We start from the raw sequence: 15,897 nt of genomic DNA, 5'->3' as shown, positions 1-15,897 counted from the left end.
TTTCCAGTGCAGTAGTTGTAGTGCTTGCCCCTATAATATACATATCTTACTTGTCCCAATGCGCTATAATTTTTGAGAAAAAATGCAAAAATAGGCACAAAATTGGGCAGGGGTGTAGTACCCCCTTAATATGTTAAAAAGGATTAACTATAAGCTAGCTCTAAACCTTTACGTCACTATGTGAAACAGAAAAAAAAAAAAAAACACTTCATACCACTATATGTTGAAACCGAGTTTATAGATGCTGATGAGATTCTTCTTTCACCGATAATTGTGAGAGTTTCTTGATTTTGCAGCAAACTGAGGCAATTTCACATCCTGATGACGATTGGGAGATGAACATCATATGTTTCTTCATATTAAATGCATTATTACTTTGCTTTTACTATATCCTGGTGCCTCTTTCAGTCATTTCATGCAATATTCATATATTCATGCGATACTTTGGAGTCACTATACAGACCCCCTTATTCAAATTACAGACATGACAATTTACCTGAACAAGAGAGACCATCTCCCAGGCAGCCATCAATACACTGACACCTGAATGACCCTTCACTGTTGATGCAATAGGCATTCACAGAACATCCACCGTTGTTGACTAGACACTCGTTAACATCTGTAAACAAATCAATAGAAAAAGAAACAATCACTTGTATGCATTAGGCACCAGAAACAAAAATGTTCGATCTTTGGATCGACCGTCGATACTGTTTCAATGCTTGTTATTAATGAACTGTCAACAAATTAATCGGAATTAATGCTAAATATATATTAGTCAATATCCCTACAGGCACAAATTACATCACAATTAACAATAGTAAATTAATTGATTTCATAGATAATAAGGACCGACCAAGCATCGATGGTTGATCGAAAGATCAAACTAATTTGTTTTGATTGCCTTAAATAAGTGTCTTTATCACAGGAACATAGATCCTGACTGAATAGGATGTTCTGTAGCAGCTAAAATGCAGGATACTAGTTGTAGTTACCAACTCAAAATCACACTATACGTAACCCTATGACAAATCCGCCATCTTGTTTTGTTGTTCATGGAAGCCACTTAATGTGTCTCCAGCAATTGGCGGCCATTTCAAATTCCCACCCATGGAATTATATTTTCCCATCATATTTACTCTTGCATATTATATTGTGATGAATGAATAAGCTTGGATTGACATAAGTAAAAAATTCAGGATTAAAATTAGTGTATGGATCAGGGTTAGTTGGCATGATTGGGATTAGAATCCTATTTATAGATGGGTGGTTAAGACTAAGGTTTGGATAGGTAGGATTAGGGTTGTAGTACCAATACCAAGGTATTGTCCTATTTAACTCTCTCCACGCGGGTGTCGACTGGAGACGACAAGTTTCAAAATTTTGTTAAAAATTCAAAAAATTTCAGAATTTTTCATGACCATATTTGGAATCAGTATGAAAAATACATTAAAATGAATACAAACAAGCCTAGGATTGGTTCAGTGGTTCTTAAAATAGCTCTTGATATTTTGAGAAAATATATCAAAATTTGAACTTTTTATGTTGAAGCCTCTGGCTAGCACGCAGAGCATTAAGTGCAACAGGCATATTTCACCTACCTTGGCAACCGTTTCCGGCATCATGATAGCCAGGTTTACATCGGCATGCATATCCGCCAGGTTTATTATCACACACAGAAACACTTGTATCACAATTATCCTGTTGAGCTTCACACTCGTTGATATCCACACAGGTCGACCCGTCACCGAGGAAACCAGGTGAACACGTGCACACAAATCCACCGTCGTAATCTTCACAGACAGCGCGAGGATGGCACTGGCGTTCAAAGCGTTCACACTCATTGATGTTACTGCATGTTCGGCCATTACCTTCCCAGCCGGAGTTGCAGAAACATCCGAATGTACCCGGGGAATTTTCGCATGTTGCGTGCTCGTCACAATTGTGGATGTTTCTGGAGCATTCATTGATATCTGAAATTGGAAGTAAATTTTCAAAATGTGATCATATTTTACCATGCTCAAAATAGTAGTATTTTGTATGTTACTTCCATATAAATAAATGGTTTTTAAATAGTTTGTTTTGTTTTATTACTTTCTTTCTTTTTGACCAAAACTAATCTTGGGAGTCAGAAACACTTCAGAATTTGCTTTAAAACTTTTCAGCCTGTTTGTCAGTATATATATTGAGCAAAAGCTATAGGAACAGGTACCTCCTTTTCCTGCAACATAATAATTTCAAGCATAGGTATGTTTCCTGTCTTTGGTTGCATGCCGGCACCTATTGTTAAGGCCAGTACATAGTTACACATCTTGCATGTATTTTTGCACCAGTGAATGTAAAATGAATCCTATATTCTTTGTAGAATGACAAATGTAGGATGTATTTAACATACACCAGCCTGGTCAGACTATTTACTGACTCCAAATGTCATTCATTTTACACAAGAAATGTTGGTTATTTTGTCTTTTTAAACCCACATTTTTTTTTTAATTTTGCTTAAATCATGTAAAAGTAGCCGTTTTGGGGCCAACATTTTTTAATTTTGTCAGAACATTTTTAGAAAATATGTTTGCAAAAAAATAGTTCTATTTTTCAAATTTTGGTGAAATTTTGGTAATTTTAGCATCCTCCAGAGAAAACAAAAACCACCAGACTGACCGACCCTACTTGATAGGTTTGACCGCCCGTAGAACAGGGAGGATTTTTTTCATCCCATTATTATATTCAGCAATTTTTAACTGAAAAACATGTAAGAAACAAAACGATAAATATCTGCAGTATTTACCATTACAATATAAGCCATTGCCCTCATAGCCTGGTGCACATGTACAGATGACAGAACCAATGATATTAATACAATGAGCATTGATATCACATGGAGGTGTTTCTAGAAGACATTCATTGATATCTGAAATGAACAACAATGACAGTGTGAGTCCAGGTTGACATCATTCAGGATATTAGATATACCTATATTTCCACAAAGCTAAAAAGACCAAATATGACCAGATCTGATCCAATCAGGCTAAAGTCAGCAATAATGAAACTGAGATACAGGCAAAAAGTGAGGAGAAAAACAATAAAAAAAGATAAGAAAATTGTTATAAAGGCTCATAACTTTGCAACCAAGTATTCAAGAAACCTAGGGATTCAACACGTACCAGTACAGGGTGATTTAAAATGAACTGTACCCAACTTAACCAATTTTTTATATATTTTTGCAGAGATTGTACATATTAAAAAACTATCATTGAAAGCAGTGATAAGTGTTCTGTAGTAGAAATTTTGAATTTTGATAATAAGTGGTTTTAGTCAGAAGATATCGCATTTTCAATTGATCATCGCATTTTTAGACCAACACATGGAACTTAGTTTATCCGTGTTCTCTACCGCAGTAACAAAATTGGTGTGTTTTATAAAAATGTACTTTTCTTCAAAACCATTTGAGGTAAAGACATGATTTTTTCACCAATAATAGGAAACATACTATCCTGTTACAGCTTACAAACACAAATTATTTAAATTTCGGTAAGCATTTTATTTTAATTGTTGAATTTGGGTACAGTTCATTTTAAATCACCCTGTAAGTGTAGGTACTGAGCAAGTTAGTAATAGTACTTTCACCTGAGTAGATCAGGTGATGTCACAAATAATTGGTTTATTACAGATAAACACCACCCCTGTCCAATTGGAAGGCACAGTTAAAATTTAGAGTGACTGAAAACTGGAATTTAAATTTATCAAAATCAGAAAATTAATACTTTTCAGGCAATTTTGATATTCTAGTCCCAAACTTCTGAGATAAACCAACAATCACAAATAACATTCAGGTATCTAGCAAGAATTGGAAGATTTTGGAATTGATGGCATTTGACCTGCTAGAATTTTAACAAAACTAACTTTATCTGGAATTTACATATTCCATTGTGGTGTCTTCATTTGAGTTACTAGATGCTGGTCTGTGTATAAATCATACTGTATTTGCTCTGAGCCTCTGTAACTTCAGACTTCATAATTATATTTAACTCTGAGAGGGACACTTGTGTCATCACTACTATGCCTCACCTTGACATATTCTGCCATTATTACTGAGATCTTGGAATCCAGGTTTACATGTACACTCATATGATCCAGGGATGTTGGTGCAGATGGCATTGTTACTACAGGTGTCAGACTGAAGCTCACATTCATCAATATCTGATGGTAACAAAAAGAAATATCACTTGCCATTGTTGACATCATCATTGTTATCATAATCATCATCACCACCAAAGACGGACTCCGATCTGAAAAGACGGACATAACCTTTCAGGTTTTTTTTCATATTTTAACAATATTTCTGAAAGAAAATGGTGCAAGGGCATTCTCTTGATCCACCAACCACTTCAAAGAAAATAACAATTTTTTTTGTCCTTGACAGATCTCGGAATGTCCCTTTATAGTAAAATAAACACTCCTTACACAATGCACCTGATGAAAAAAACTCCTTACAAATTATGCAACCTGATACTAACCTACACATTGGCGTCCATTTGGATGCAAGCCATAGCCAGGATCACAATAGCATGTATAACTGCCTAGAGTGTTATGACAGTGTTGGTCACATATTGGGCCTCCCTCAGCATCACGACGGTTCTTATATAGGGCGCACTCATCAATATCTGAAAAGTAAATGCAAGGATAGAATAAATGAGTGTAAGATAATACAGAGACAAACTGGTATGTGTTTAAGTTGTATATTATTGTCTGTCCAAATAACTTAGAAACCCGGTTTTTAGGATATATTTCGAAAAGTTTTTACTTTGGCAAAAATTCATAAAAGAAAAGTTGCTAAACACGGTCAGACCTAACAGAAATTATTAGTAAAGCGATGAAAAAATATTCTTCCTTGTCTACTTTTATTCAATTTTGACCGATTTACAGCAAGATATCTGGGTCCAGCCGAATATTCCTAATGACTTGAAACTTTTGATGGGATAATCTATTTACAGTAAGGGGTGTTTGAACATTGTAATCATGCATATTGATCAGTGATGCAACCCTTTTTTTCTTTGATCCTTTTACTAATTCACAATAATGGCGGTCTACTCAAATGCATTCAACAAAAGCATGTTTGCAATCTACCATGAGAGGTCGTCTCACACGCATAACAAATACACAACGATCAAATAGGTTGATGAAAATATTTGATTGAATGGACTGCACTGTGCCATGATTTCGGTGAAGGACACCGGTTCAAATCCTTTGTTTGGAGCCAATCAATAATTTCAGTTGGTGCATTATAACAAATGATAGGGCAAGTTACTATGCGTCTGGAGTGTATTGTGAATTATACTCCTCACCAATAACATCATAACATTCATAGGGCATACAATTTGTATTTTCTTGGAATTGGGCCAAGCCCAAAAACATGCACATAACAAGATTCAAATACCGCGCCAAATTGTTGTAATTGGTTGAGGGACAGCTGGGATCACTGAGTTAATACTCTAAGAATAAATATGCCAATTAGAAACACTCTCTGCATTTTATGAACTGAATTATATTTTTCATTTTTATAAAAATGTCTTTGGTGAGGAGTATAATTAGTTTACTATTCATCCATTCACTATCCAAAATCACAATACCTACAAATCTGTATCATGAGACCTTCCAAAATAGTGGTACCCAACTTCTACCGGATAATTTTTAAAGTGTTGAGAAAAACCTTCCAATTTCAATAGAATTTCTGGTAAACTCTCACTCCATGCTTTGGAAACACAAAAATCCCGTTAGGTCTCAGCGAATGTTAACACTTTTCTTTCATGACTTTCTTTGAAAGTGGATATTTTTTCAAATAAGTAACAAAAACTGGGTGTCTAAGTTAATTGGACAGACAATAGTATTTGTAGAATGTGTTACCTGTCTTTTTTTGGGGGTTACTACTTTATAGTTCATTCATTTTTTTTTTTGTAATGGGTATTTTACCAGTTATGCTCTGAAAATCTTTGATACCAATCTCCATTAATTTCTTTCTGCTTGGGTTATGCTTGGGTTAATGGGTTGTTTCTGCACTTCTATTGCCATTGTTGTTGTCCATGACATTTTTGTCATCTTCATCGTCAGTCACAGCATCGTCATTGTCGTCATCGTCACCATCACCATCACCATCATCATCCATCATCATCATCATCATCATCACCCTCACCCTCATCCTCATCCATCATCACCATCACCATCACCATCATCATCATCTCAATATCATCCATCATCATCATCATCATCATCATCATCTCAATATCATACCTCATCATCATCATCATCATCATCATCATCACCATCACCATCACCATCATCATCACCATCATCATCCATCACCATCCATCATCCTCATCCTCATCCTCATCCTCATCCTCATCCTCATCCTCATCATCATCCTCATCATCATCACCATCATCATCATCATCACCATCATCATCCATCACCATCCCTCATCCTCATCCTCATCCTCATCCTCATCCTCATCCTCATCCTCATCCTCATCCTCATCCTCATCATCATCATCATCATCATCATCATCATCATCATCACCATCATCATCATCATCATCATCATCACCATCATCATCACCATCACCATCACCATCACCATCATCATCATCATCATCATCATCATCATCATCATCATCATCATCTCAATATCATACCTCATTGTCATCATCTTCATCACATTATCATCATTAATTGTACACACGTCACACACAACTTTCCCCTTACAGCCACAATGCATAGCCAAACTACATTCACTCACCATAGCATTTTAATCCATCTCCTGCCATACCCAATGGGCAACTACCACATGTGTATCCACTAAGAGGAGCTACATTATCCAGACAGGTGACTCCAGGGAAACAAGGGTTATCAAAGCAAGAATCTGTATCTTGCTCACAGAAATCACCAGAGTAACCTGCTGGACAGGAACACACCACAACCTGAAATGGTAAGCAATTACAAACTTTGTTAAGTCATGTTGACAAAGGTAACATTTCACACGGGTATATGAGGTAAGAAATTGTGTATAGCTGATCCAATGTACAGAACAAACCGTTAACGTTCACCTAATGGCGAACCTGGGCATTTTTTGCCTTGGGATAAATTTCATGTACAAATAGAGAGCTCCCTCCTCTAAAAATCCCAACAAGAATTACAGGTACATGCCCTTATTTGCTGGTGTGATTTTTATTGGAGGGCACTTTTAGTTTGGGTCCAAAATTCCAGTTATGTCATGGGAGCCCATGGTGCCATTAGGCGAACGTTTACGGTATGTACATTTTTAGCTCAGGCTCAACCTTATTGAAATGGTAACCAAATCAAAACTTTGTTAAGTCACTGGTATATCGAGGTAAGAAATTGTGTTTAGCTGATTCAACATGCACAACAATATCTACATTGTTAGCTCAGGCTCAAGCTTACTATCACTCTTCCATTTATTTCAACTTTACACACATACAACAGAAGTGATTACTTACTGCAAATTTATTAGTAACAATATCCGAGTCTTCTGTGTATTTATCAAAGAGACATGTACCGCCATTCATGCAATCACACAGTTTGACAACAGGTTGTAATACAGAGCTAGCACCATGTATATCACTGGCATTGAAACCAACAGAAACTTGGTTGATATCAAGTGGTGTCCATGCAAACATACCATCTACAAAGAAATGGAAGAAAAAGAAGAACTATAAAATCATGATATCGAAGCTTGATTTGGTTTGATTTGGTTTATAAAGGACATTTCTGTTTTTGTTTATAATGTGCTAACTTACTATGGCTAATGATTTTTGCTTTTAAAAGCCATTGTATGCATCAATTAACCTGTAAAAACTGATTAACCTAAAACACAGGTTTACTTACTGGTGAAGAAGCAGTATCTACCTACCCTGCAAACACTAAATATTTTAGAGTAATATAAAGGATATAAAATGTTTTAATAACATTCAGAAAACATTTTTGAAAACTTCATGCAAAACATTCTAACATAAATTACATGTTGACAAAATATTTTCCAAAAGTGTTTGCCAAAATATATTTTTCAATAAAATATTTTAAAAATGTTGTCATTTTTTCATATAAAAAGTTTTAAAAATGACCTTTAAATAACCTAACATTTAAATGTTATTAAAAAGTTTTGGTTTGATTTGTAACATGTTTATATTGTTTTACAAACATGCGTTTAAAGGGGTAGTAAATAATTATGGTAAACCATTATAGTAAAACCTGTATTTGGTTGTCCTGTTCTTTAAAAGTATTCTTTACTTCTTAAAAACAACTTTATCCTCTTATATTAAAAGGAAACAAGGTAATTTATAGAAAATATCATTTGGGGCTAATAGATTATTCAAATGTTAAATAATTATAAAACCACACAAAGCACTCATTGGAAGGAAGAGAGGTGAATCATCTTTACATTTTTGACAAAAGAATTACTTTCTTAATGTAATATTTATGACTTGATTCCTTACCTGAAGTCAATGAAGCACCAGGTACATTGTGAAATAATGTCAAGGATATATCATCTCCATTGGGATCAATGGCATTCACATGGAAGTTAACTGATTCACCAACAACAGCTTCTATGTATTTCACACCGGTGATGTTGGGAGGGAAATTGGCTGCAGAAATAAAGTGGGAAATACAATTACACATTGTATATAGATCAGAAGGAACAAACACCACAGGATGATTTACTGATAAAGGAACTAACTGCTTTTTATTATCAAAAAAGGTAAACTTACCAACAAAAACCTTTCATGATTACTAAATGCAATACCGTAAAAACCTTGTCTACAAGCATATGTGTTTTTGATGAAAGCTAAATTAAAACGAGACAGCCGTAAATATGCCAATACAATAGATTGGTCTTACAATAGTACTTGTTTGTATATGCTTGTATCTGTAATTAATTTGCTCAAACTCAATATCACAATTTTGTCAATTGATGGCATCTGGATTAATTTTGCTTTCATCAAAAGCACTCTATATGCTTATAGACGAGGTTTTACGGTATATTCTTTAATCAAAAACAAGACATTTATGTTCCAAATTAGTTTTAATCTTTTTGGTTGCATAAACTTATGCAAATGTTTATATTGAACCAAATGTTTACTATACTAACTTTTGACAGGGAGTGGGCCTAAATTTCACAACATGGGTATAATGCTTGTCAATCTACAAAACATTCCAGTCAAGCCATCTAGGCCTATGTGATAAGATAGTACTGGCACATTACATAGGCTAACCACTGTATAATTTGGTTCACCTCAAGTTCGGTAGTGCGTATTTCGCTCCACGCAGTATCGAACCGCTTGCGTAAAGTTTAACCTGCACAATGTACACACACACGTATAAGGGTGGTTTGTCGGCACTATCAAACTTGAGATGAACCAAATTATATTCTGGACCAGCCACATCAGATCCACTTATGACAGAGAGACTGTGTATGCAAAATATTATGTGAAAATCTCTACTTATGGTGAAGAGTCCACTACAACACATAAGACTGAGAATTGAGGAGATGAAGTGCAATAAGGTCCTACCTGCAATAGCTGCCCTATAGACATTTGACAATTTAAGCATTCTATATTGTACACATCTAAAGAATAAGTCAACAGGCAGCTATTACAGATGAGGCCTCCTTACACTAACCCCACAATATATCCTACCTAGATTATCACTTTCTTCTTGCAGCACAATCTCTTTATCCAGCGTAGCTTTACCAATCTTGTCATTCTTGGTTACCAAGGTATCAAAGAGACATTCTTTGTTATCACCGCACATGTCCTTGGCAGCGGCCAAATAATCTGGATCAGCGTTGTTCTCAAGATCCGCCAGGTACACTGGTTGGAATTCAAGATCGTTAAATGTGTGCCAAGATTCACCTTCTTCATAGATGAAGAGAGATTTTTCCTGGGGAACACGCCCTGTGAAAGAAAATATCAACACAAAATTATTATTAGTTTATATAATTGGGGTTTTTTTACACAAGTCTTGTCATTTTAAACTACAGTACTCATGTTGGTGGCAAGACAATGGAATTGAAAACTATGCACTACTTGCTCAATTATGAACTAATCTCTTTTGTTTTCATACAACAACTTACATGTTTCACCAAACTCAAAGAAATCTTGCTCAGTGAGGTTTCCACCAGGACCAGTTGCTACCTGCTGGGAGCCATCTGCTTTCTTGAAGTCATTTGCAGGATTGTCATCCCAAACACCTGAAAATACCAAAGATCCAACATGCATTGTTAAACCATTGATATGCATGTAATGAATTACCCCACTTTTAAAAAGCCCTATTCACTGATTTTCTGTACAAAATATGTTTTGTCTAACTCTAACTGCACCACCAAACAATCAACAATAATATATAGGCTGATTTTATCATAGTATATCATGTCTATTGCATAAAGCATGTAAATATCACACTCTTAAAGTGTGTATTGTTATTCTCGATGTCTACTGCTAGTGACGTACCATGCCAAATTTGGCAACCTTGTCGTGTGATGAGAAAATAAGTAATAAAATTAAGGACATATTTTTATTCTGTATTCCATTTTGATGTCAGACTGCTTTCACATTTGCCATTTTGTTCTCTTTGGAAGCACATGAATTTTGATGAATTTTAAGGTGTTTTAGCAAATTGATCCTCAAATATCAACTTCTCATCTAACAAGGAAAAATTGACCAGAGGTCAAGTATTTTTATGTTTTGGACAACTGAAAATATGACCTGAGAACACGATTCTAATGATTAATGTTATAATTATATGAAGCTTACCTAAGAGTCCCTCTGTTTGTCCATTTCTGTAGTTGTCTGCTAACTCAACAACAATATCCAGCAGCCCTTCTACATTCATAACCCCAATGGCTATACCAGGTAACCAGTAGGCTACCACTCTCTCTGTTCCTTCCACATCAGTTCTTAGTTGCAACTGGAACTCAGAGTAAGTGTATGTACCTCCACTTAGGATACTCTTGTCAAAGTATTTACCATTGACATACACATCAAAGTCTGTACCTGGTGCATTTAATTTCATTTGAACCTGTAAACAATAGCAATAAAATCAACTGTTGGGATATATGAGATATCACATCATGAATTTAGTTCATGTTTGCTCTTTGTTTATCAAGGCAGCAAAAAAAAAATCCTATAAGTCATGTTTACTGCATTTTGTTGTACTTGCAGTGCATATAATTACCCCCACTCTTTTCTATCCAGTATCCCTTTTGTATATACATCTGAAAAAGTTAACAACATGACAGATTGTTTTCTTTAAAATAATGTTAAGGCTTGTTTGCTTTCAAATCATCTAGGAAAACATGAACTTGGTCCAGATAATCAGGGATAAGCTAAGATAGTTGAGATTGAAATTTCTTTCACCAAAGCTAACTTCAACCCAAAAGACAGTTTCTTTGAGATGATGACCTCAAACATACTCCAGAGAAGTTTAAACAGGAGGTGTGTTGAGAATGGTGTTCAATTGAAAATATGTCATGCTGACCATCCTAATATTTAAGATTTTTCAGCCTCTTTTGTACTTTTAAGCCCATTGGTATCAAATTTTCCCCCTTGAAAGTTACCTTCCCCCATTCCCCCTCTGATAGGGTGGTAGGGTGATTTTGAATTGATTAGACAGGTGTTTGTGCTAACTTACTTGTAAGCCTTTGCATTATCACCCATGCAGCATGGTCCAAGATAAATCTAGAGCTTATCAATATCAATGAACAATAACTTACCATATAAGAGTCTTTGACCTCCGCAGCAAATGCTACAAATTTGGTGGCTAATCCAAGTGTTTCTGTGTCTGTGTCAAGTATACGTTCAGTGCGGCCTTGTATGGTGAACAGTTGTCCTTCTGCATCATTGATACTAAGCAGTGTGTATTCACCAAGACCGTTGAATGTGTAGCGTACATTGTCCAACGTCTGGAAATGTGGATCTCCAAGCATCCAACCTAGTGTGTAACAAATATGGTAATTCTCATTATTTGTGTACCTTGATTGTTACATATGTTTAGAGGGCATCCAACAAGAGCATAGACAGATGGAAATTATAAAGGTAGGGACAGGAGGAAGTATGGTAGCTTGCACATACATGGTTGGAGATTGGGATGGATGGTGAGCTCTTGTGATGGCTACAGTAGCACCTATGAGTGCCATAAGACAGAGAGGGATCACACTGTCAGTATAATAGCATACTAATATTGGCACAATGTACACTTTAATGTTATTATTATTATGGTTTATTTCATATCTTGACTTTACCTAGACCCTGAAAAGTTTCTATCAACACTGTGGATCTCAACTTTATTTCACACATAATTCATGGGAAATAAACTGAAGGAAAATTAGAATTTACAATTTCCTTCATACCTTTGTGATCAATAACAGAAAACACTATGATCAGCAGCACAGACTAATAATCACCCCAGACAATTCACCAAAGCAAAGTCCAGCATCATCTGTTAGCGAGGGCCAATCATTCCATGAAGTGTTAACATACAAAACTGGTACGCACATACCTCACACTCTATAGCTTTAAAAAGTGATGGCATGTGTGCATGATTTGTTGGACATAGTTGATAGAATAATTGGCCCTCATGAATATGCAAGAATTCTCATTGCATACAAAGAATGGGGACTTTGCCTGCTGGTGAGCTATCTGTACCTCTTGAATCTATGATCAGAATACACTATAAGATTTTTTTGTCGCTGGGCAGGAAAAACCTCTTATGCTTAAAGCAAAACTAAACCTCCTATGTAACCTCTTCGCAGTTTTGTTTTAAACATGTTCAAGGGTCACAAGTATATAGGATTTTTTTTCCTGCCCAACAATGAAATCTTTTCCCTACTTACTTATCCTTGGTGGTAAGAAGCCATCACAACTTCCAGCTGGACGCTTTTCCTCATAGTAGCCACAAAATGCTTCATCGTTGGAATCGCCACAACAGTATTTACGTGGTAACAGGTCTTCCGCTGTAATGCATTGCAAATGTGAGAAATAACCAACAATCAATAAAATATATTTTCTTTGAAAATTCTTCATGCAAAGTTAATATCATTTCTGTACAAATGAATAGGGCAGTCAATATAAAATTACTTTTACAATCTAATATGAAATAAGCTTTTGGGTAATCCAAGAATCCATTGAACCAATACTCATTTTAATGCATAATGCCAATTTCAAATATATATGGTCATAAAAATGTAATATTCTGACATTTTTAATTTTAAAAGAAAATTTGGAATTTGACGTCTGCAGTTAACACCCGTGTGGACAGGGATAAAGATTACTTCTGTAGGTTCATAGTCTTCATACAAGTAGTTACAAAGGTCTATTGATTTTAAAATGCATACTATTCTGACAGCAAAATTGGAAAATTGGCCAAAAAAACAGACTAGCAAATGCACAGAAGTAAAATTGGGATTACTGCCATCTTATGTTGATATCTCTCATGGTAAAATGGTACAGACACAATATGAGTGCCACTTTAAATCCAACATTTCCAGATTATGAAATGAACATAACTATCAAAAATGATGCTGAGCGACCATAAAACTCATCATTATTTTTCATTAATCATTTAACCTGACCACAGCAGCTGAAGAGAGTATCCCATCATGCATTGCAGTCTACCTGCTTGCTCCATAGGAAGTACATACAAAAAATAGAAGCAGCTTAAATATTGAAAGATATGGACAGTATTACAATAACTTAGTGGTCATATTTTTTCAAACAAAAGTCTAAGCACTCCTAATTTAAGTGAGTAATTGAAAGTTGAAGTGAGGGATTTTGTGTACATTTTCTATGGCACATTCAGTTCTATTATGGTACTGCAAAGCATGATGGGATATAGTCCTTATACCTTCCTCGAGTCAGTCAAATTAAGTACAATTTTGAGATTGTCTCAAAAACTGTTAATTTTTGCAGGAATTTGTTATGCTAGTTGGATTCCTTGCATCAAATCCTTTCAGAAAATGTATACTTTTATATATATCTTATCATTAAATTTAGAGATACAATAAAAAAAATAAAAAAATAAAATACCGACTCGAGAAAGGTATACAGACTATTAGACCTATAAGCTGCTGTGACCCGACATGCACTTACCCATGTATAGTGCTTCCAATGTGGAGTTCAAGTTTTCAGCAGCTAGATCATCTTTATACTGGTATCTCTCCATAAAACTGCTTTGTAGCTCATTATCCCCATATCCTTCGATTAGAGAGAAGTCGCTACGATAACAACAATACATGCCTGCTGTGTTCCCAGATGGTGACATGGATGTGTAGAGACAAAAAGTGCCTGTGAATGGAGAAAAAAAATAATGGAAATGTTCAGCATTTGACTAAGACAGTGTTCACATTTGTGACGTGTCATGTCAAAAGGAGACACTTTTGGGCAGGATCGTAAATGGAGAAATAGCCAAAAATCTGCCCGCGGGTGATTTTTTCACAATTTGGGTTTGTTGCGAATTTATGATGTTATTAATGTTTAAAATATTGTCTGATAGTTTCAGCCTGGAATATAACTGGCATCTTGTATTTTTTGAGACATTTTTCAAGGTATTTCCTACCCTCAGGGTCGGTTCATAGTGAATATTCGAAGTCGAATATTCGGCTTCGAATACTTTTTGTGACGTCAAAATATATACGGCAACGAATAAAATATGAGTTCAAACGGATTAAATATCGCGCAACTGATAGCGAGATACTATTGATTTATATGAAATGCTCGAGGTCACCTGAATATCGTTCGACGAACGATGATTTCAAAAATCCCCAATGAAAATTAAGGGATCTGGAATGAGCGTTTTGAGCGTTTCGACAGTATTTTTGTGGGACATGAGCACATCAGACATATCGAATTACATTATGAATACGAAGAATGTCTTTCTGATATCAAATAATGTTCATTTTTTGAAATTCACGATATAATACAAATTTTATGACAAATTATTAAAATTTGATATTTTTCACATATTGACATATAACAGTCCTCGAAGTAAATATTATAAATCTAATGATATTTTCTTAAAGTGTATGTAGCTGGGAGGAAAAGCCGACGATCAATTGAAAATTTTACCCTTTCATATTGAAGATATGGATTTTTTCCCAAAAGACCTATTTTTTTTTGGTGTTTTGGGAAAAAAATCCATATCTTCAATACGAAAGGTCAAAATTGTCAATTGGTTGTCGGCTTTTCATCCCACCTACATACACTGTAAGTATAAATCATCAGATTTATAAAGTTTAATTTGAGTACTGTTAAATATCAAAAATATCAATTTTTAATTATTTGCCATAAAATGTGTATTACATTGCGAATTTCAAAAAATCAAAATTATTTGATATCAGAAGGACATTCTTCGTATTCAGAATGCAATTCCATATGTCTGATGTGCTCTAATATCCCACAATAAATAGGCCTACTGTCCAAACGTTCATACCCCATCCCTTAACCTGCCCAATTGTCAAATACGCCTGGATAGTTCCAAAATGGCTGATAACGAACTGAAAGAAAATGCTATGGGCGCACACCACTAAATAATCTTCCCATTGAAATACGTGTAAAAACACCGGTTTTCTTTGCTCATTTTGAGGCCTTTTGGGCTCGTTTAAAAAATGTTTATGATGACCAGTCGATTGTAAATCGATGAAAGTTTAACATATGTTTCAATGTATAGGGTCCTTATTGTCCTTCCACCTCGTTTTCCCTTCTGAGGCCGCTTGAACAGCGCCCTCACTGTTTTTGACATGCTCTCAAGACTGCAAACCCGATTCTGCCATTTTTTTTTTTTCTGTCCTATTTTCTCACTAATTATAAAAATACGACGTTTTTGGTGACTCAAA

The 15,897-nt window shown here is 35.2% G+C and overlaps 1 protein-coding gene across 1 annotated transcript in view; it reads right to left on the bottom strand.

Annotated features, from left to right (window-relative positions):
* The window catches only part of LOC140137223 (uncharacterized), a 56,285-nt gene that overhangs the window by 29,821 nt on the left and 10,567 nt on the right, over positions 1–15,897 (bottom strand). Inside the window, exons 10-23 of the mRNA XM_072158874.1 lie at positions 14,156–14,350; positions 12,901–13,020; positions 11,782–11,999; positions 10,823–11,087; positions 10,144–10,260; positions 9,707–9,964; positions 8,507–8,656; positions 7,511–7,695; positions 6,793–6,973; positions 4,518–4,664; positions 4,069–4,200; positions 2,789–2,911; positions 1,602–1,973; positions 497–619 (exon numbers count right to left, since the gene is read on the bottom strand). Of these exons, the coding sequence (XP_072014975.1) occupies positions 497–619; positions 1,602–1,973; positions 2,789–2,911; positions 4,069–4,200; positions 4,518–4,664; positions 6,793–6,973; positions 7,511–7,695; positions 8,507–8,656; positions 9,707–9,964; positions 10,144–10,260; positions 10,823–11,087; positions 11,782–11,999; positions 12,901–13,020; positions 14,156–14,350 (2,586 nt within the window). The remainder of the gene's footprint in view (positions 1–496; positions 620–1,601; positions 1,974–2,788; positions 2,912–4,068; positions 4,201–4,517; positions 4,665–6,792; positions 6,974–7,510; positions 7,696–8,506; positions 8,657–9,706; positions 9,965–10,143; positions 10,261–10,822; positions 11,088–11,781; positions 12,000–12,900; positions 13,021–14,155; positions 14,351–15,897) is intronic.

This window comes from Amphiura filiformis, chromosome 17, assembly GCF_039555335.1.
Source record: "Amphiura filiformis chromosome 17, Afil_fr2py, whole genome shotgun sequence".
Lineage (NCBI taxonomy): Eukaryota > Metazoa > Echinodermata > Ophiuroidea > Amphilepidida > Amphiuridae > Amphiura > Amphiura filiformis.
Note: the sequence above shows the minus strand (reverse complement) of the source record. Positions and strands in the feature narration are given on the sequence as shown.